At 33.7% G+C, this 20,738-nt stretch overlaps 1 protein-coding gene and 1 pseudogene across 1 annotated transcript; one reads left to right on the top strand and one right to left on the bottom strand.

The window, feature by feature from the left end:
• Positions 1–1,254: 1,254 nt before the first annotated feature.
• Positions 1,255–20,092, bottom strand: LOC124436126 (protein NLRC5-like). The gene is made up of 5 exons (XM_046986050.1): positions 19,923–20,092; positions 8,384–10,575; positions 1,828–4,381; positions 1,761–1,776; positions 1,255–1,697 (listed from the first exon to the last, which is right to left on the bottom strand). Exons 2-5 carry the CDS (start codon positions 10,564–10,566, stop codon positions 1,255–1,257), a joined length of 5,196 nt encoding a protein of 1,731 aa, XP_046842006.1. The 5' UTR covers positions 10,567–10,575; positions 19,923–20,092.
• On the top strand, positions 16,572–17,479 carry LOC124436124 (annotated as a pseudogene).
• Positions 20,093–20,738: the final 646 nt, after the last annotated feature.

Genomic DNA, 20,738 nt, shown 5'->3' with positions numbered 1-20,738 from the left:
ACCTTTTCCGAGCAAACTCGATAAAATTCGGCATGCGTTTAACTGTAAAATTTTACAAAAAGGCAAGAGGTTTATTTTGAAGTTTTCGTGCTTTTTTCAAAAACCATATCAAAAAGACAGTAAATTATAAAAAATATAAATCTAATTTCTTCAATTGAAGACACATTGTTGGTCAATTTGCTGTATTTCAAGTAAATACAGCAGAATTCCTAACCTTATTCATGAAATATAATCTCAAAAGTTTGAAAATTCTAACCGTGGCTCTAGCCACTTTCGCCACGGTCTGGATCCGCGCCTGAAATTAACTATTTTTCAACACTGCAAATACTTGAGATTGGCAAAAAAATACAATGCTACATACATTTCATAAAGTTTTAATTCAGTTAATCCTTTATATAGTATATTGAAATGAGTTTTTTTTATGATCAATGTTTACTGGCAAAAACATAACACAAAGGTCAATGCACATAATATCTTCACCGCCTTTTCAGGGATTCCTATTTTACCGATTGTCGCTTGTCAATCTTCAGGAAAAATAAAACCAGATCTCATACTGACATAACCAGCACGATTATACAGTTTTGCCACAAAACAAGTTCTTTTAAACCTCCTGCTAACCAGAAGATTTCCAAAGTGAAAAGACTTTAGAATCAGCATTGCAAAAATACACATGCATACTAACCCCGTCTCTGAGGCAAACACGTTCGTTATATTGTTAAGTTTATTATAATTGAAAACATCTATTTATTTAACATCTATCTATATGTTCTGACGGACATTTGTTTCTGCAAAAAACCTTTAAAAGGAACTTCAGAAACATTAGCAGGAGTTTTCAAACTTGTTTTCATATTTGTAGAGCACTAATTCTGCAAGGATAGCATGCTGGCCAAAAGATAACAAATTGATACAAACAAACAAAAACAAAAAACACATTTCCATCGCTGTAGCAATGTGTCAAATAATTTGATTAAAATATTTCTTAGGTAGAACATTGATTCAGCATTGAATGCTAAACAAAAGACCATAAATTGATATAAAAACAAGTGATTTTTACACCCCCAAAAAAGGACAATTCAATTAATTTTATCAAAATAAGATTACTGGCTGTTTTCACTGTAAGGTCAAACATATACATTCTTTAAGCATGCTTAATGTAATTACCAAATTAATTTATATATTAAATGGTTAAAATTTATATCTAATGTCACTAAGTTTATCATTCCCACTTTTCAAAGCTTTAAGATACTTCGCACCTTACTTTGTTATTTTATTTTTAGCAATATCCAGTTTAATATCTTTACAATTCTCACTTTTCAAAACTTCACTAAGAGATTTTGCACCCTCATCACCTATTTTGTTAAAAGAAAGGTCTAATTCAGTAAGCTTACAATTTTCACTTTTCAAAGCTTCACTAAGAGATTTTGCACCTTCATCACCTATATTGTTAATATTAAGAGACAATTTAGTAAGTTTACAATTCTCACTTTTCAAAGCTTCACTAAGAGATTTTGCACCCTCATCACCTATATTGTTATAATTAAGATCCAATTTTGTAAGATTACAATTCTCACTTTTCAAAGCTTCACTAAGATATTTTGCCCCTTCTTCTCCTATTTGGTTGCTACTAAGATTTAAACTAGTAAGTTTACAATTTTCACTTTTCAAAGCTTCACTAAGAGATTTTGCACCCTCATCACCTATTTTGTTAAAAGAAAGAGCCAATTCAGTAAGTTTACAATTCTCACTTTTCAAAGCTTCACTAAGAGATTTTGCACCCTCATCACCTATTTTGTTAAAAGAAAGAGCCAATTCAGTAAGTCTACAATTCTTACTTTTCAAAGCTTCACCAAGAGATTTTGCACCTTCCTCACCTATATTGTTGTGAAAAATAGTCAATTTAGTAAGCTTACTATTCTCACTTTTCAAAGCTTCACTAAGAGATTTTGCACCCTCATCACCTATTTTGTTAAAAGAAAGATCCAATTCAGTAAGCTTACAATTCTCACTTTTCAAAGCTTCACTAAGAGATTTTGCCCCTTCTTCTCCTATTTGGTTGCTTTCAAGATTTAAACTAGTAAGTTTACAATTCTCACTTTTCAAAGCTTTGCTAAGAGAATTTGCACCCTCATCACCCAAATTGTTACCACTAAGATTCAAGTCAGTGGACTTACAATTCTCACTTTTCAAAGCTTCACTAAGAGATTTTGCACCCTCATCACCTATTTTGTTAAAAGAAAGATCTAATTCAGTAATCTTACAATTTTCACTTTTCAAAGCTTTACTAAGAGATTTTGCACCTCCACCACCTATATTGTTACCAGAAAGAGACAATTTACTAAGTTTACAATTCTCAGTTTTCAAAGCTTCACTAAGAGATTTTGCACCCTCATCACCTATATTGTTTCTAATAAGAGCCAATTCAGTAAGCTTAAAATTCTCACTTTTCAAAGCTTCACTAAGAGATTTTGCACCTCCATCACCTATATTGCTATAAGAAAGACCCAATTCAGTAAGTTTACAATTCTCACTTTTCAAAGCTTCACTAAGAGATTTTGCACCTTCTTCACCTATACTGTTATGAGAAAGATCCAATTCAGTAAGCTTACAATTTTCACTTTTCAAAGCTTCACTAAGAAATTTTGCCTCTTCTCCTATTTGGTTGCTATTAAGATTTAAACTAGTAAGTTTACAATTCTCACTTTTTAAAGCTTCACTAAGAGATTTTGCACCCTCATCACCTATTTTGTTTAAAGAAAGATCCAATTCAGTAAGCTTACAATTTTCCCTTCTCAAAGCTTCACTAAGAGATTGTGCACCCTCATGACCAAAATTGTTACCAGAAAGTTTCAATTTAGTGAGCTTACAATTCTCACTTTCCAAAGCTTCACCTAGAGATTTTGCACCTTCATCACTTATATTGTTGAGATAAATAGTCAATTTAGTAAGCTTACTATTCTCACTTTTCAAAGCTTCACTAAGAGATTTTGCACCCTTATCACCTAAATTGTTCAAAGAAAGATCCAATTCAGTAAGCTTACAATTCTCACTTTTCAAAGCTTCACTAAGAGATTTTGCACCCTCATCACCTATTTTGTTAAAAGAAAGATCCAATTCAGTAAGCTTACAATTCTCACTTTTCAAGGCTTTGCTAAGAGAATTTGCACCCTCATCACCCAAATTGTTACCACTAAGATTCAAGTCAGTGGACTTACAATTCTCACTTTTCAAAGCTTCACTAAGAGATTTTGCACCCTCATCACCTAATTTGTTAGAAGAAAGATCTAATTCAGTAAGCTTACAATTCTCACTTTTCAAAGCTTCACTAATAGATTTTGCACCTTCATCACCTATATTGTTATAAAAAAGAGACAATTTAGTAAGCTTACAATTCTCACTTTTCAAAGCTTCACTAAGAGATTTTGCACCCTCATAATCTATATTGTTTCTATTAAGAACCAATTCAGTAAGCTTACAATTCTCACTTTTCAAAGCTTCACTAAGATACTTGACACCTTCAGCTGCTAATTTAGTATTACTAACATCCAGTTTAATAAGTTTACAAGTCTTACTTTTTAAAGCTTCGCTAAAACATTCAGCCTCTTTCGCAGTTAGAAAGCTTTCAAGAATAAAGAGTTCAACGTATTTACAATTCTCACTTTTTAAAGCTTGGCTTAGTGTTTCTGTATTTTTATTGGCATAAGTGTGAAAGTGAATATCAAGTTCAGTAAGTTTACAATTTTGACTTTTTAAAGCTTCAGTAAAAGATTTAGCACTTTGTTTACTTATATTGTTGCCACAAATCTTTAATTTAGTAAGTTTACAGTTCTCATCTTTCGTAGCTTGAATAAGCAAATTAGCCCCTGGATCTTTAAGTTTATTAAAACGAATATCCAATTCACTTAGTTTACAGTTTTTACTTTTTAAAGCTTCACTAAGATATTTAGCACCTTCTTTACCTAAATTGTTTTTCCTAATTTCCAATTCACTAAGTTTACAATTTTCGCTTTTTAAAGCTTCACTAAGATGTTTTGATATATCATTAACACGACATGAATTAATTTTCAAAGAGACTACATTGCATGCTTTAACTTTTGACAAGTATTTTGACAATCTAACGACGCTATGATTATCAGGAAATTGGCATGAAAAAAACGCGAGTTTTCTTAATTGTCGGCATTCAGAGAGAAATTCAAAGAAGGCGTTTGAATCAAGAGGCGTGAAAGAAACGTTATCAATGGATATTGTTTCAGAAAAATTATTTGACTCGCAAGCTGATCTCATCTCATCGTCGTCTTGTAATTCGTATAAGCACTTCATTCCAAGAAAACCAAGTGCTTTATTACCCTCTGAGAAAAATAAATGTGAGATCCAACTTTTTAACCTGTAATTATAAAATATACCGTGTTGTAAAACTTTTGAGAGTTTGGTTTAAATTGTTCAAAAAAATAAAGCCCTTAAGAAAAGCATCATGAAATTAGAACTTTTTGTAAAACAACTTTGGTAACAATAGCTAGCTATAATCTTTTAGAAATAAATTAAAATAAATCAGATAATGCACACAACGTTTACCAATGCCAAGTGCAAATTAATATTACATGAAAGTAAAAACTCCTTGCTACTTTTCAGAACAGCCAGTTCAGTTGCGTTGGCAGCGTGATAGTTAACTGCATGGGAGAGGTGAGAGGAATCAAAATTCATTTAGGCATGTCTTGATTAATTAATTCGCCGAAAATTTCATTTAAAAAACAAATCATAATTGTACGTCATGTATGTGCCTCCCAACGCCACGGAGCAAGTTTATAAGAAACAAAATATTTGTAAATTTACTTAAACAGTAGAACATGTATTAAGCGGCACCGTATTAAGCTGTCACACTCTGTTAAGCGGTTAATTGGCAAAGTCCCGAAGTTTCATGGTGTAAATATTGTTAAAGCGACCTTTATTAAACGGTCACCTCTAATAAGCGGACGCGGTCACCTTTTTCAATGTCGAAAACTTAATTTTTTATTGTTTTAAAATTGTATTAAACGGTCAGGTTAAGTAAATACACCCCATAATAAAATATATAATTAAATATTTTTCCTGGAACATGTCACTTATATTGTATACATGACTTTATGTTGTATTTATCTTTCGTAAGATGACTTAAAAGATCCAACAATATTTTCTGTTCGTGTGAACAATAACGCCAGCAATTTAACGTTTCTTACGTCCTTCAGCCATTGACAAGAAAACATGTCTCCACAAAAGGGATATACGCACGGAATATGTGCAAATGATTGTTTTTCAGCAGTTTGAGCCGTGACATTTTTATGTATACTATTTTTAATTTCTAGTTCAAACTAAGAAAAAAAAGTGCCTTATATAGTAATGTTATTTGGCATGTTAACGAACAATACCGATTGGTCAACTTTAGTTTGTTAAATATAACACGTAGCGCATTTGGTGATTTTCCTAAAGAACTATAATAAGCGGTCAACCTGTACTAAACGATCACACAAGAAATCTCCATATGTGACTGCTTAAAACAGGTTCTACTGTATATAGATGTAAAAGAGATTATTTGTCATGTAAAATTATAGCTACTTTTATCTGGATCGTTTTTTCAGGAATTTCTATACACACAAAACTTTTTACGACGTTTGTCTCTCTTGCAAAAGCCTTTTTTATTAAAAACTCATTTTCAAAACATGTGCCTTTAACCTACAGATTTGGAAAAAAGTACACCCCCCCCCAGTATGTAAAATTATCATTTTAGGTTTGTGTTTGGGCCTCTTTATTCTCAGAGAAATGATGACGAATATATGAAACAAAAACGTACTGTTAACAATCGTGAATAATAACTTTAATCTCACATTCAAACTCAACAGAAAGAGCAATAACATAATAACATAATAGCAACCATATTGTTGATGTCTGCTATTGTTGATTCGGAAGTTTGTAAATTGCAATTACGATGTTGAATGTTCAGCATATTGGCAGAATGCCCCCTATCTTTTCACAAACGATTAATGTTACCATAATGCATAAGCCTAGTTTGCATATAGTTGTAATTGTTGTAATTAAATGGGATATTTAGCAATAAGTACAAAGAACCTTCCCTATTCTCAACGCCGATATTTCAAAAAAAAACACGCACATGCGTTAGCCTATCGTGGTTAGTGTTCTTAATGGCAATATTTATGCTTTGATGCAAAGCGTAAAAAATCGATTGCAATATAAAGGGAGAATGAGCTTTGGGTCCGGCCAGTGGCGTAACTAGAACGTTAATTAGGGGGTGGGTGGGTATATATTCATATATTCCGTTGTGTCCAACTGATTTCTTTTGAAAGTAATTTGAATTGTAAAAGAAATCATTAGGGCACAACAGAATATAGAAATATACACTCCCCAATTAACGTTTTAGTTACGCCTCTGGGTACGGGTAATTTTTTAAGTGTGCGAAAATTTTGTTTAATGAGTTTTGTTCGACATTTTTGTACAATTTCGTTGAAAACGTAACAAAATAACATGAGCCCCAAGGCAGCCAAAGATCATCATGGTGAAAATTCTGAGCCTACAAGCAACTTTTTAAAAATTGCTAAGTTTTTCTATTATTTAAATCATTATTTGTTTTAAAATACAACTATCTACTAAGAGCATCGTGATTTTGTTGACTAAAAATTCTGATAATTTTTCCTTTTTTAAAGCTTAAATGTCTTAAGGTAGGTAGGTAGGTAGGTAGGTAGTTTATTAAAATATTAATTGCAGCCTTGCGGCTGAATTGCAAATATCTAATTTAGTAAAATTATATTAACAAATAAGTATCTAACAATAAGTATCTAAAAATCTAAAAATAAGTATCTAAAAATGGTACTTGCTAACACCAACAGAGACAAAGAAAACTCCATACCTGGCCACTTTTGTGTAACTTTATGTACACAAGGACAGGATGAACGAGTTCTTTGCTCTGTTGGTGCGAGCAAGCGGAACTATATATTTATGTTTACTTCTCAGGCTATATTTACAGTTATTTTTGTTTGGCAGTAAATTTCTTAATTTATGGCGTTCATTTGTTTCAATTGTCTGTTTCAATTAACTCCATATTCCAAGGCTTGTAGCAATATGTGTTACTTAGAATGCTGCGTAGCCCCAAAATTTGGCAAAACAGCCAATTAAGTAAGTATCGTTCACCATTTCAAATAGAAATGCTACTGAACTGTTAGTTTTATGCAAATACAACGTCTACAAAATATGATTAGCACTTGATATAAAATGCCGGAAATTGCACTTCCGAGACATTGAAAACCAAAATTTTCCGGACCCCCCAAGATAGCTAACGGTTCTGGCGTTTCTTGAATTACGTTTCAAAAGTCCTAGATCAGTCATTGCTGCGTAGCAACTAGTTTCTATCTGCTGATTAGAATAATTAAATTTGCTGTCAATTGCTATCGCCGACTAGCGTTCCCATATCAGGGTACACATTGGAGGGTGGTGTGCTTGGGGGGGAAGTCTACCCTTCTTCTTAAGATTTAAAAAAAACTTACTTTAATCTTTTTTGCCCTGCTGGTGATATATATCAGAGAGCCCCCCTAGTTAAAATTTTTGCAATACACCCTTGTCTCATATCATTTCTTTTACGTCAGTGATTGCTTTTTCTGCACTTAACTTACAATTTCAACTATATGGGAACAACGCTTTTTAAAGAAAAATTGGTGTCCTTTAAAATTTGAGTGAAATATGTTCTACTCAATAACATGCTAGGTTTCAAGAAAGTACGTGTTACTGATATACTCATTAATATACGAGGTTTGAGTAAAATAATATTAACATATGCAGTAACATGCAATGCTCTGAGAGTTTGCTTCTTTACAAAAGGCCAACTTTGCAAACCAAAATCATTTATAAGATATGTAGCGAACCGTAAGTTTTAGTCTTGCGATGTAGATTTTAGAGGATTTTTGGTTCTTAATTATTTTTTTAAGTCTATTGTGTTTGCATTTAATAAACTCGAGAATATATGCATAACTGGACTAAATTTGACGGTTGACCACTCCACTGTCATCGATCCGGGCTACACAGCTTTGCAAAGTTTGGTAACTGTGTCATAACCTAATTTTGAAGTGTATAATTTATTCATGTGTTGTTGATGTGCGTAACACACGTTTAACAGTTAATTGGTGTTTGCGTTTTTTACACTCGTACATCGTATGAGTGTGTATGAAAGACAAAAGATTTTCACGTCATACTCCTAGTGTAGAGAACTCGTAATTAAGTATTTCGCCACCAAATTAAGAAATTTTTAGTTTGAATAGAATAAATTAGATTAAAAAACTAAAGTCTAAGAGAATTGAAACATACTTCCATAAGCAGGTATTTCAAGCACTTAAAAATAATATCATACCTGTTTGTAACAACACTGATGTCTTTAATCTTTCCTCTTTTCTTTGTATCTCCGACTAAACCAGCAATAAACTCCACCACCATATACCATTTTGGATCTTCAGCATGATCATCCAAAAACTTTTCAATGTTTCGCCAATCGTCAACAACACACCATGCAGTAAGAAATTCTTGAAGAGTCAAATGTAGAAAACAATAAAGATCACGTTGTTTATCTGGTAATTGATGAAAAAAGCCGCAATTGGCTAAATTTTTATTATCTGCTAAATTTGGTTCATCAAAAATCAAACTCCCTGTCTCAATTCCTTTTTTTGCAATATTTTTCATTATCGTCATGTCATTGTCAAGTTCTTTCGGCAAATCTTTGACCAGATATCCTTTGTTAGTTTTTGGTATTGATCCATCTTTACAACGTGGATGGTGTTTCCAAATTAAGATCTTGACTGCTCTTTTGTACAATTCAGTGGTAGTTTTTGGAATAAATTTTGCATCATTTATAAAGCATTCTTTTAGGGTCAGACAGACAATGTATGCATTGACGGGGATATAACACAAGCTACGAATTTCATTAGAACTATCGATACAATTCAAAATCAAATCTCTGCTACTCTTATCTTCCTGGCAAAATTTGTCGACATATTCCTTCATCTGATCTTCAAAAAAGCCCAAAATTTCGATAGTCCTGCGAAATTTTAGCTTTTCAAACGCATGTTCTGCTGTAGGTCGTGATGTTATAAGAACAGTGCTACCATGTAGCAGATCTCCTTTTACTAACATACTTAAAATTTGAAATGCTGGCATTTTAGCATCATGTTTTACAGGGCCAGCGGTACTTCCACCTTCATTTTCTATAGACAATTCATCAAGACCATCAATGATAAAGACAGCTTTTTCTGGATAATTAAGTATATCTTCGTAAATTTGAGGAAACAGCTTGCATGAGAATCCATCGCAATCAATTAACATGTTTTTAAGTGTTATTGATCCAGTTTTTAGAGCACGACATCGCAATAACAAGACTATTTTGTCATGCCAAAATTCATCTTTATTGTTTTTCCATTCATGCATTATTTTGTTTGTTAACATAGTTTTACCAATTCCAGGCCTACCAATAACCAAAATAGAACGTGGATATAACAACTCTTGCTCACCCTTGATTGGCTTAAAAATTTCAGTCACTTTTGTCAACTTTTGGGTATTGCTTTGAATGTCGAAATGACAATTAAAAATTTCATGCCTTCGAAAAGTTTCTGGGTAAGCGTTCGTACTTTGCCTTTCTGTTTGGATTATGACGTTCACATAAATATCGTCAAGCTTGCGCCAGTCCTTTTTATCACCACCAAAGTCTTCAAATATTTCAAATTCTTTGTAGGTTTTTTTAATTCTTTTCAACCGTTTTGGAAACACACAACGTTTTTGCAAGATGAAAACCGTGAAAAATTCGTTTTCTGAAGCAAAAATTCTGAAATTGTAGAACATATAAGCCAAATATATTAACTCAAAAATTGTCAGTATCATCAAAACAACATCAGCAGCTGCAACAACATAGAATATGGTTTCACTTTTATCCCCACCATCATTTTTACAGTTGAGAACTGTGACGTTGAACGAAGTGAAAGCTTCTTTTGACGTTTCATGCAGCGAACAGGAGAAGTTGTTGGGAAATTTTGCTTTGAAAAGTATGGCAACAAATATGATCAAACTGATAAGACGAATAATTAAATAAAACATGTATGTTAAATAAAGGCAAAATCGATCATTAAATGAAGCGTTTCTGAACTGAGCGTCTTGAGGATATTGTGCCAATAAATTTTCACTATCACTATCACTGTTAACTGATGGATCAACGTTTTCAAACCTTTTAACTCCATGCTTCACAAAATATCCATAGACGACACTCAAAACTAAGACAACACTCACATTTAAGGTCACCATCAGAACAATAGGCTGGTTGTACAGTAAATCGTTTTTGTATTGTCTCCAACAACTTGATTCAATGTTCTTCATAAGAGAGGTTTCTTTGGTCTTTGATATAATCTCATTAAAACAATGAAATGAATTATGACTGTCTGAATTTACTGATAAACCAATTACAAAAGTGCCAAATACGCCAAATAGAATAAGCATCAGACTTTCAAACCAGGGAAAGCTTTTTATTGGTAGATATTCAAGACACTTTTCCATCTTCGTTTCCTTTAAAAAATGCATTGAATACATAATGTAAATCAACAATTTGGATACAGGAGTCATTGTTAGGGAGTATTGACTGGTTAGTAAAACACTGGGAACCAAGCTAATATGATCTTACTTTGTTAAAAATTTATATTAACGATGGAAAATTAGGAGAAGACTAGCATTTATTTAGAACATATAAGGCGTTCCACTCCTGACGTTTGTTCAGCAGAGTAATTATTTTACTGATATTTAGTAATTTGAAATTAAACGTTTTTATCGATGGTATGAAAAATAACCATACATTTTTGTCATAAAACTCCTACATATACTAGCTACAATCCTTCGCTGTATATGCGAGACTTTGTTAACAGTTTAAAATCAAGAGCTGATCTAACGAACCATTTGCAACGCTCGTATGACAAAAACGTATGAGTCGCCTTAAGTCGCATATGAAGCTCATGTCATTTATTTCTTTCTTCTCAAACCAAAGTGCGTGATTACAAAGTGCCTAAGAATGAAAAGTTATTAACTCAAATGTCTAAATGTTTATATGAATCATCGGCTTCGTTGAGTGCATTGTCTTGATGTTGCCACTTATTCTGACTGGCCGACAATGAGGAGAAAAGGAAGGAGAACAAATGCAAAAGCATTCCTGAAAACGTAACAACACAGACAAGGAGCTGATGTCAAAATGGCACATTATATGAGGAAAGACAAAAGGCAAAAGATCTGGTCTTGAGAAGAGCAAGAACAGCAAACTAACAACCTGTCGTGAAGAGCTGGTTCAGATAATTGCATCATTTGGTATAGTGATATGTTTAGTGAGCGTAATAATTTTTTGTATAAACTTATAAATTAGAATGACGTTTTCGTTAGAATAACTTTAACTTTATATAAATTCGATTTATCTTTAATATCAAAGAGCTTTGAACATTTTAATTCTATTGGCATCTACTACAGAGATCCCACGAGATACTACGCATACGCACATTGGTCATTCTCTACCTTACTCACCGCCATTACAAATGGCGTGTTTGGTCATATACGAATAGTCCATAAAATAATATGCCATCCTGCTGTGTAGAACGACAAAAAAGTTCTAGAAAACAATACAGGACAAAACACCTACATAACCACTGAGTTTGCGCTAGGGGCGGATCTAGGATTTTTCAAACATCAGTCATAAAACGTCGGAGGCGTTTTGCACCTGGAGGGTCTGAGGTGTTCTCCCTTGAGAAATTTTGAATTTAGGAGCCTTGAAAATGCCATTTTCAGCGTTTTAGAGCAATACAAAATGTATTTTGTGGGCATCGTTTTTGAGTAAAAACAACACCTTTTGCTTACGTTTTTTTTCAAAAAAAAAATGAAGTGAACAATACTTGAATAGGGCTTAGACCCCCATTCAAACCTCTATGTAATTAGTTAAGTTAGAAATTTGGTACTACAAGGGACAGTTCATAGATATAGAAAAGCTAGACTTCAAACCATGCAAGTTTATCTTAACCCTTTACCCATCTCCTTATCAGTGCCAGGAAATTCACCTTTTGAGAAAACAAGTCAAAATTTTTTTCTGCCAAAAATTAAGCAAAAATTATCAGAGTGAAAATTTGCAGTTAAGGACAGCTTAATGCCATAAATGTTTATTAGGCATTTCACTAGACTATTATCTTCTGTAAGTATATGCAAGGTGTGCTATATAGCAATCACTAGTAGCATTGTATTTGCAAATACAAACAGAATGTGACGAATATGTCTTTAATTTTATAATTGCATGAATGTTAAAATTGGTTCATGTGTCATGCTTACTGGTTATGATAAATATTTTTTCATATGATCAAAGCTCGTTTAAATGTAAATCTGATATAATTTAGTTTAGAAATTATAATGATCATCAGAAAAATTACCTAGTGATCATAAAAAATACTTTGCTGTTTTGCCAAATTTCATGATTCATCTGCATACATAATAACACATTTTTACTTTATAGAAAATGCTTTTCATACATCAATAGCCCTTTGGAATTTATGGCAATTAATCTGGTATGAGCCGTAGATCAACACACCTTAACATCTCTACATGAGGTGTTCAGTTAGAAAAGGAGACGATATGTGACACGGGACAACATTTCATGTATGTGAAATACTCAGCTTTAATACTATTCCAGTCAAATTGTCAAAATAAAAAGCTTCATGGATTAGAAGACACAAAATCACAGGTTATAGTAAACAGTTTCTCATGCAATCAATGTTAGTTTTCTCAAATCTTAACTGTCCAATGATTGAATGATCAATGATCATGAACTGAAAAGTCTCAAACATTTGTTTATGATAAAGTAAATAAGTGTATGGCGCCTTATGGCTACAGATTTTTTGTCCATTGAAATATATTTGCAGGAATGTAGGATTTTGCTGCCATATAACGGCCACGATTCCCCAAGCACTAAAGAAATCATAGCTAAAAGTCCTTCGGCAACAACAATTTTAGAAGCATCAATCTGCTTACCATACGCCTTATTAACATAAATCGCATCACACACTCGCATAAATTGACTTTGATATATTACATTCATGCATACACTTCAGTTGTCCTTTACTTAAGATTTTGGATGTAAATTTCTGCTGATAAAACTCAAAAAAATGTTGGCATTCTTTTGAAAATCAATGACTGAAATGTCGCTCGCGAGATCGTCTTTGCCAAGCATTTACAATTTATCTATAAATTTTTCACCCTCTTGAAAAAATTAACAGTTTGGACAGCAGCATTCATGTCAATATACGAATTTGTAAAATATTTCCATAAATTCCATCTGATTGTAGTTTAGTTTCTATCATGCTTATAAACATTACTATGAAACGATCAAACATTCAATTCAGAAATTGAGCTTGACTTTGTTAGTTTAGTTGGCTATCAGTCGAAATCGGTCAAACCAATCAAAATGAAACAAAAATTCAAATGAACCAATTGTAATATAGCAATTGGACTCCCTTATACGTCCGGCCACCCCTCTTATCAGTCGAGACCATTCTAGACTGTCTACTGATCTGGCCATTAACCAATAAAATAAGCGTTTTTGCCGTTCATAGACTCCTTTATCAGTAGAACCAGTCAAGCCACCCCGCTTATTAGTCGGTTACATTGAGTTCTATAAGACCTGAAGGGGGAAAGGGCCTGGACGCCGTGGTCAAAAACATGGCGGTAATGGCGGATTCTGGTTGTCATAACTTCCACTTTGAGAAAAATTTTTAACATTCGCTCCCTCCCGAACCCGGATCTCTATTCCTGCTTATATCAATGACAACCAGCGAAAACAACCACGATACCGTAAGCATAAAATATTGAAAATAATGCTTCAGGTTTTTGTGAAATAGACACACACATTTAAATGAGGTAAATCTACTGTAAAATAATGTACATTTAGTCAAGTAATGTTTTAGCTATATTAGAAATAAATATCAAACGGCTTTCTTTACACAGTCAATGTGTTGTTAAGCTTTAATGCATAATCCCATGCGCATTACTTGTGTTTTTGACTGTTTGTTAACAGCTTGGTGCAACTGTCTTTCTTGAATAGATGAGTAAATCTTAGTTAAAATGTCCAAAAAGGAGTTAGAAAAAAGCTAGCTTACCCCTACGACTCAAGTCGACTGGAAATATACTATAAGTAGGTATGTACTTTTTTTGAGTGTTTTTTGGTAGGATTGATTCTGGGTGTCTTGTAAGGTATTATGATATTCTGATAAATATACTGAGAAAATATCTCCAACTAGGAAAGCAAAAGAACGAAATTCAGAAGTTCTATAATCATGTTGCTGGTTGTGTTTTGAGCCAAGATATTAGAAAGGGGATTGTCATTGACAACCATGGATCTACTACTGAACAGAACTACATTAATTTCCCATTGAAAATGCGATTTCTTAAATTAAAGTGCATTGGTTTATCTGACATAACACTTTTCTTATTGCTGCATGAAGGCAAATCTGTTTAAATAATTTAATGTGGGTCAAGATATTTAGTATGTTGTATAATTGTTGTTGTACAGTCATTATTTATAATATTATGGCCTTTTGTAATGTATGTCAAGAAGAACTTATTAATTCTCAAAAATGCTAACCTTCTTGCACTACTTTTCCCTTGTGTCCTTACAAATTACAGTTACCTATACTAATTTTTTCTAGGTTCAAACAACTTGACAAACTTTTGAATTTTACATTATGCCTTTGAATTTTTGTTTTCGTCTTTAGATAAAAATATCAGTGAATGACTTAAAAATCAAGTTTATCTAAAATAGTATTTTGTACAAAGAAACTATTCAGAACTGGAAAAGTCTCATGTTGAAGACAGATGTCGCTTCTTTTACTAGATTGCTTCTTATATTCTTTTAAATGATATCGCAATTCTTCAAGACATAAAAAGTTCTTTGCCATCAATTTTTGCTTCTTCCACACTCAACTTCATTGCAACCAATGCATCTTATGTGAATTTTTAATCACCCGGATATGAAAAATGTATAGATTTTGTCAGATGATGCAGTACTGTATTTAATGTTTCATGCATGTCATCATAAGCTTATCTTGAGCAAATATTTCAAGGTAGGAGCATAATTTGGCACATTATTGAACAAAGTAGTTTTTTTCTTGATTTCCATGTACTAACCTGTTTACTATAACAAACAGTTCATTTACAGAAACACCAGATGGCATTTATAAAACTTTTAGCAAAAAGCAAACCTTTACACACCATCATCATGATTGTCCATAATCTGTCAAATTGTCCACGTTAGCTGTTTAATACAGGTATTTTTTATTGTACGACATGTACCAAAGAGCTCATTAATTAATCCTGCACTGCATTTCATTTCAATACAGCTCTGATCTTAATATTTGCTTCATATTTTCAGAAAAATATCATGAAAATTCTTCCATTTCTTAAATGTAAACTGAGTTGAAACAAGGAGTTTTAAGATACGCATATCTCGATAAAAATTGGTTGCTTTGCCTCGTGTAGCAAGCGATTAAGTAAAGAACAAATAAGACTGGATAAACACAACTTAAATTATAACTTAGGAGTAAAAACATTCACAAAATATATACCATCACACTTGGAGTATTGACTTAAAACAAAACACTAAACACTTTGAATAGTAAACAATCTTACGTTGCTTAAAGGTGTCATGAAATGTTTCCTTTTCTGGCATTACTTCAGCCTCCGTACACCAAACAAGTTTGCAGCATGCTTAAAGATAAAATTTCTAAAAGTTTTTGTGCTTGTCATTGATAATTTATATAATTGCAATTGTGGTTGTCAAATCCGGGTGGGCGAAAAAAATTTTATTTTTAGAGCCCGCGTCTTTCCGCTGACTTCGACAACCAAAGTCCGCCATGTTTTTGACCACGCAGCCGCGTGCTAATAATTTATAGTAATTTTTGTTGACATTTCCCCTCCAGGTCTTATAGAACTCAATGGCCGGTTATTCCAGGTCAAGTAAAATTCAGTTGATCTGGTTACCAACAAGATATTCATTGGATTAGTCATTAGTTTTCAATAATAAATAAAGCTGGATTTTTATCACGAAGTAAATGCGATAATAAAGTAAGAATAATTAATGAATTTTAATTAATGTGAATAGGTAATTTTTAAATTTCAAACATCACTCGCACGACGTATTTGACATACTCTGGATCCGCCCTGGTTTGCGCGGCAAACTCTTTTTCTGTGGTTAGATAATCTATTGAACAACACATGGCACAAGTCAGCGAAGCAATTGTGAAAGCTGACGACTTGACGCTCTTGTATATCCATCCTAATCCGACGCTTTTGGGATTATTAGGAGACGTGAATGTAGACGATGAACCAAAAAAGAAAGGGTCTCGTCTATAAGGGAAAATGAGCAAATCTGGCGGAGCCGGGTATAAACACCCTGCTAAAGCCAACAACAACAATCTCCTAGAAAAAGGAAATGACGGAAGAACTACTTTGGATGACCTTAACAGAAAAGTCGATCAACTTACTGTTTGATGAATACTTTTGCTCCTGTCGTAAAAGAGCTCAAGCAGGCTTTTGATGCTGCACACCAAATGAACGATGGTGACGATATGTCTGAAGGTGAAACTGATGACGAACACTCAACAAACGGGCTGCTGCTGCAGTTGCCAATACTTCTCCAGCTCTAGCAAACCAAAGCGATGCTTTGGTAGATGAGCTGATTCACGAAGTAACTGAGAATAAACCGATAGACCAACCATTGCCAACTAAAATTTCAAAAATACTGACCAGAATTTTGTCCACTGGACTAAACGACCAAACATTATCAAAACGGAAGGAAGGAGTAAAATGACCCGCAAACTGTGACCTTTTAAGAGTTACAAAGGTGAACCCAGAAACTTGGGACATTGTTAGGAAATCCACACGTAGCATGGATGCACGTCTACAAAAATTACAAGAAGCCTTAATAAAGGGCCTCATTCCGATTTCACAAATTGCTGGAACGAATATTACCTCTCTTGGAACAAACCTTACAATATCTGCACCAACACCAGATGTAGTCTGGGATGGGCTGTCCACATCTATTGTGCTTTTCGCTTTAGCTAATCATGATCTGAACATGCGCCGCAGGGACTTGTTTAAAGTTGACCCTGATGAAAATTACAAGGCGATATGTAGTAGCAAAGAACCTGTTGCTGCAGAACTGTTTGGTGATGATTTAAAGGAACGCCTGAAAACAGTAAAAGAAAGCAAAAAGGCTGCACAGCAACTGACAAGCCAAAAACGGAAACGCAACGATCAACGCTCTACCAGCTCATATAATAACAATGTGCCTTTTTTATTCCAACGTCGGGGCGGTCATTTGCAAAGCAGAACCAACAAAGCAACAATTATTAAAACCAACACAAGAGAAAAGTCAAGACAGGGGGAAAACACATAGAAAGCAGTATTTTTCACCGTACCCAGTCCAGCTGAAACAATCCAATTCCATAAAAATATCTCCTTCAAAAGTCCAAAATGTCGATAGTCACGTTTTCTTAGAGCAAAGAAAGATTGATCTTTTAGAATTATATTAAACCTAAAAGAGCTCAAACGGGATCCCGTTGAGTCACCTGAATTTTTCAGGTTCATGAAACAATTGCCTAAATTGTCCAGCAAAGTGCGAAGATCATATCTTCATTTAATTTCAAAACACCGCACTGCACATCAAAATCTTTCATATTTAGGGTTTGTGTTAAATTCAATAGATATGACGATCTCTATAACCAGAGAGAAACACAACAAATTATGTGAGGTTGCCAGGGGGGTGCTAAAATCTGACTCTCCTAGCATACGGGAAGTGGCCAAGTTAATTGGTATGATGGTAGCTTGTTTTCCTGGCGATGAATACGGCCCACTGTTTTATCGTGATCTTCATTGGAACAAAACAACAACTCTTAAGTCAAACAGGGGTAATTTTGATGCGACATTGAAACTCTTCCCTTCAGCACTGAGGGATGGGCGCAAGTATTGACAAACAGTCCACCGTAGGCGAATGGTCAATCCCCGAAAAAGACTCGCACATTAATTGTCTGAAACTCAAAGCAATACTGTTTGAGCTACAATCTCTCTGTACAGATCTAGTCCACACCCCCACATTAAAGTAATGATTGACAATACCAAAGCCCTTGCATATATTAACCACATAGGGGGCTGCCACTCTCACCATTGCGATAAAATTGCAAGGGAAATATGGGCGTGGGGCAGAATCAGGGACATATGGTTAACTGTCTGCTATATCCCTGGGAAATACACATAGCACACGAGCACACGAGCCGCAGCCACCAGTAAAGCAAAGCAATGTGATGTTTCAATAAACGCTATATTGAAAGCTGCAAGTTGGAAAACTGATTTCGTTTTTCATCGATTTTACAATAAGAACGTTGTGTCTCAACGTGACGATGCGGAGTTTGGGAATGCCATTCTTTCAATGCATCCCAATAAGAAAGATATTGCATGAGAATTCTCTTTAGTTGAACTTGGCACGCAGTCCAGAACACATATACTTCCATGTAAAGTGAATAAGAAGGAATTACTTTGTATTCATATTTGTTATTATTTCTTGGTATGTTTGATACATCTCCAATTAAAATATGTTTATAACTTAATGTCGTATTTGCGTGTAGGCATGAAGTGTGTCCACATGACTTTCAAATCTCGTGGGATCTCTGCGGTATATGCAAATAGAATTAGGAAATTGAACGAGACTTAACTGAAGTTAAAGTTCGATTGAGATTCTACTAGCGTCTACAGAGCAAAGACTATACGCGCACCCATCATGTTACTGACTTCCTGCATATCGTTCATATGCACATTTAGGCGGTTCATTTGGCCACTATCTTTGAAATATGACCAATGTGCGCATGCGTAGTTTCTCGTGTAATCTCTGCTCTGTAGATGCTAATAAAATCCCAATCGTCTAGTAAACCAGGTAAGTCTAGTTCAATATCCTAATTATCTCACAATTCTTATATTATTCAAACTGCAACGGAGAGATTAAAGTTTGCGCAGATTTAAAATACCGCTTGTCGAAAATAAAAACAATTTTAGACAAGTGAATTCTTCACTTTCACTATAAATGGCTTGAAGAACTTTTCCGAAAGGCGTTTGTTGACAGCTTCGTTTGACCAAGTGGAGGGAGCATATTACAAATATCTACGCTATTCTTGAATGATTTTGAACAGACTCCCACTGCGTATAATTTTATAAATCTTAAATGCACAAATTGAAAATGACATGAAATGCTGTAGAATTATTAAATTTTCATAATTTTTCGTCAACATTATAAGTAGTGTACAGAATGCAAGAAGTTCGAATACAAAATTTGTTTTCGGAATCATGTATTTATATACTTATAATTATTCATCATCCACAAAAATGTATTAGTTTCCGCAATTAAAAGTGAACATACAGCAAATATCTATGCTGTTCTTCAATTACTATGAAAAGAATCTTACTATTAAATGATCTGATATCCTTCATAAAATAGTTGCAAACATTGTGATTTTAGATGTATTCAGGATATAAGCTTTCACCTATATTTATTACGCCACGTGTAAATTCAATATGTGATTTAAATAAAGTCATGGCAAAGCAAAGTCACCATGAAAATGTGAAGATGTGAAACAAGAGTTTACGCTGACAACATGTATGGAAATATCTTTCGAATTACGTGCAAGGTTCACACTCTCAACTTAAACAAAATCACATTTGGTTTATTTATCAGCTACATTTGGCCGGTATTTATAGTATTTCCCAATATTTGGTGAATATTTTTGTTTTATTTAGTAAATTTCATAAAAGCACAAGTACAAATCAAGAAAATAAGAAACAATTTCTCTCACCTACGTCCGATCCTTTTTGTCTGTACGTTTAGGAATAGGTGGGACTTGAAATTCTTTACCAAACACAGGCTTCTTTCAAATATCACTATGTAGCGGAAATGATGAAAGCAAAGAAAACAGGATCTTGTTATACTCTATCATCAGAAAACTCCACGCGTGTTGGCAACGCCAAGACCAAAAACCAATAAAATACTTGCTATTACGTTTTCTCGCCCGTGCGTCACGAAATAATGAAATGCGTGATTATGTAACTACTGCGTCACACAAATGATAGTATTGCATATGATAATTTCAAAACTAATGTGTGGACTTTCAAAATTTCAACAATACATGAAGATATACAAATTATTCATCATGTGAACATATCGTGATTCATTATAATTAAATCATAATATTATGTAAAATTACATATTGTATATTGCCAAATTCCTTTCTAATTATTTACATAAGGTATTGTTATGAATATTTTCAGCTCCATATTAATCCTTATTAATGTCACATTATGGGACTAAACAGTAGGGCCACTTCACTGTGCTACTGGCTGCTGTATATTTAATTCGTTTACTGGCTGCCGTTTGCCATTTCGTCAATCGTATTTGTCACACAATGCAATTTACTGGCTGCTTATATGGTAATCACATACGTAATAAGATATACGTGGCACGTAAAAATTAAATGGACTGGTCCTACTGTATGTTCTCTATACTGTGATACTGTCGATGAATGTTCGTTCACGCCACTTTCCCTCAAGAAATCTTTTTTGTCACACGCTCTTTTAATCTGTAGGTTAAAGTTTATAGTTTAATGACGTTAAGG

The sequence above is a fragment of the Xenia sp. Carnegie-2017 genome, unplaced genomic scaffold (genome assembly GCF_021976095.1).
Source record: "Xenia sp. Carnegie-2017 unplaced genomic scaffold, XeniaSp_v1 HiC_scaffold_16, whole genome shotgun sequence".
NCBI lineage: Eukaryota > Metazoa > Cnidaria > Anthozoa > Malacalcyonacea > Xeniidae > Xenia > Xenia sp. Carnegie-2017.
This window is presented reverse-complemented; position numbering and strand designations above follow the sequence as displayed.

Excerpts from the sequence above, each read along its gene's own strand:
- LOC124436126 (XM_046986050.1), bottom strand. The coding sequence starts at position 10,566 with ATGGAAAAGTGTCTTGAATATCTACCAATAAAAAGCTTTCCCTGGTTT. Across the intron at positions 4,382-8,383 it reads ATCAGTGTTGTTACAAACAG|GTTAAAAAGTTGGATCTCAC; the intron begins GTATGATATTAT and ends TTATAATTACAG.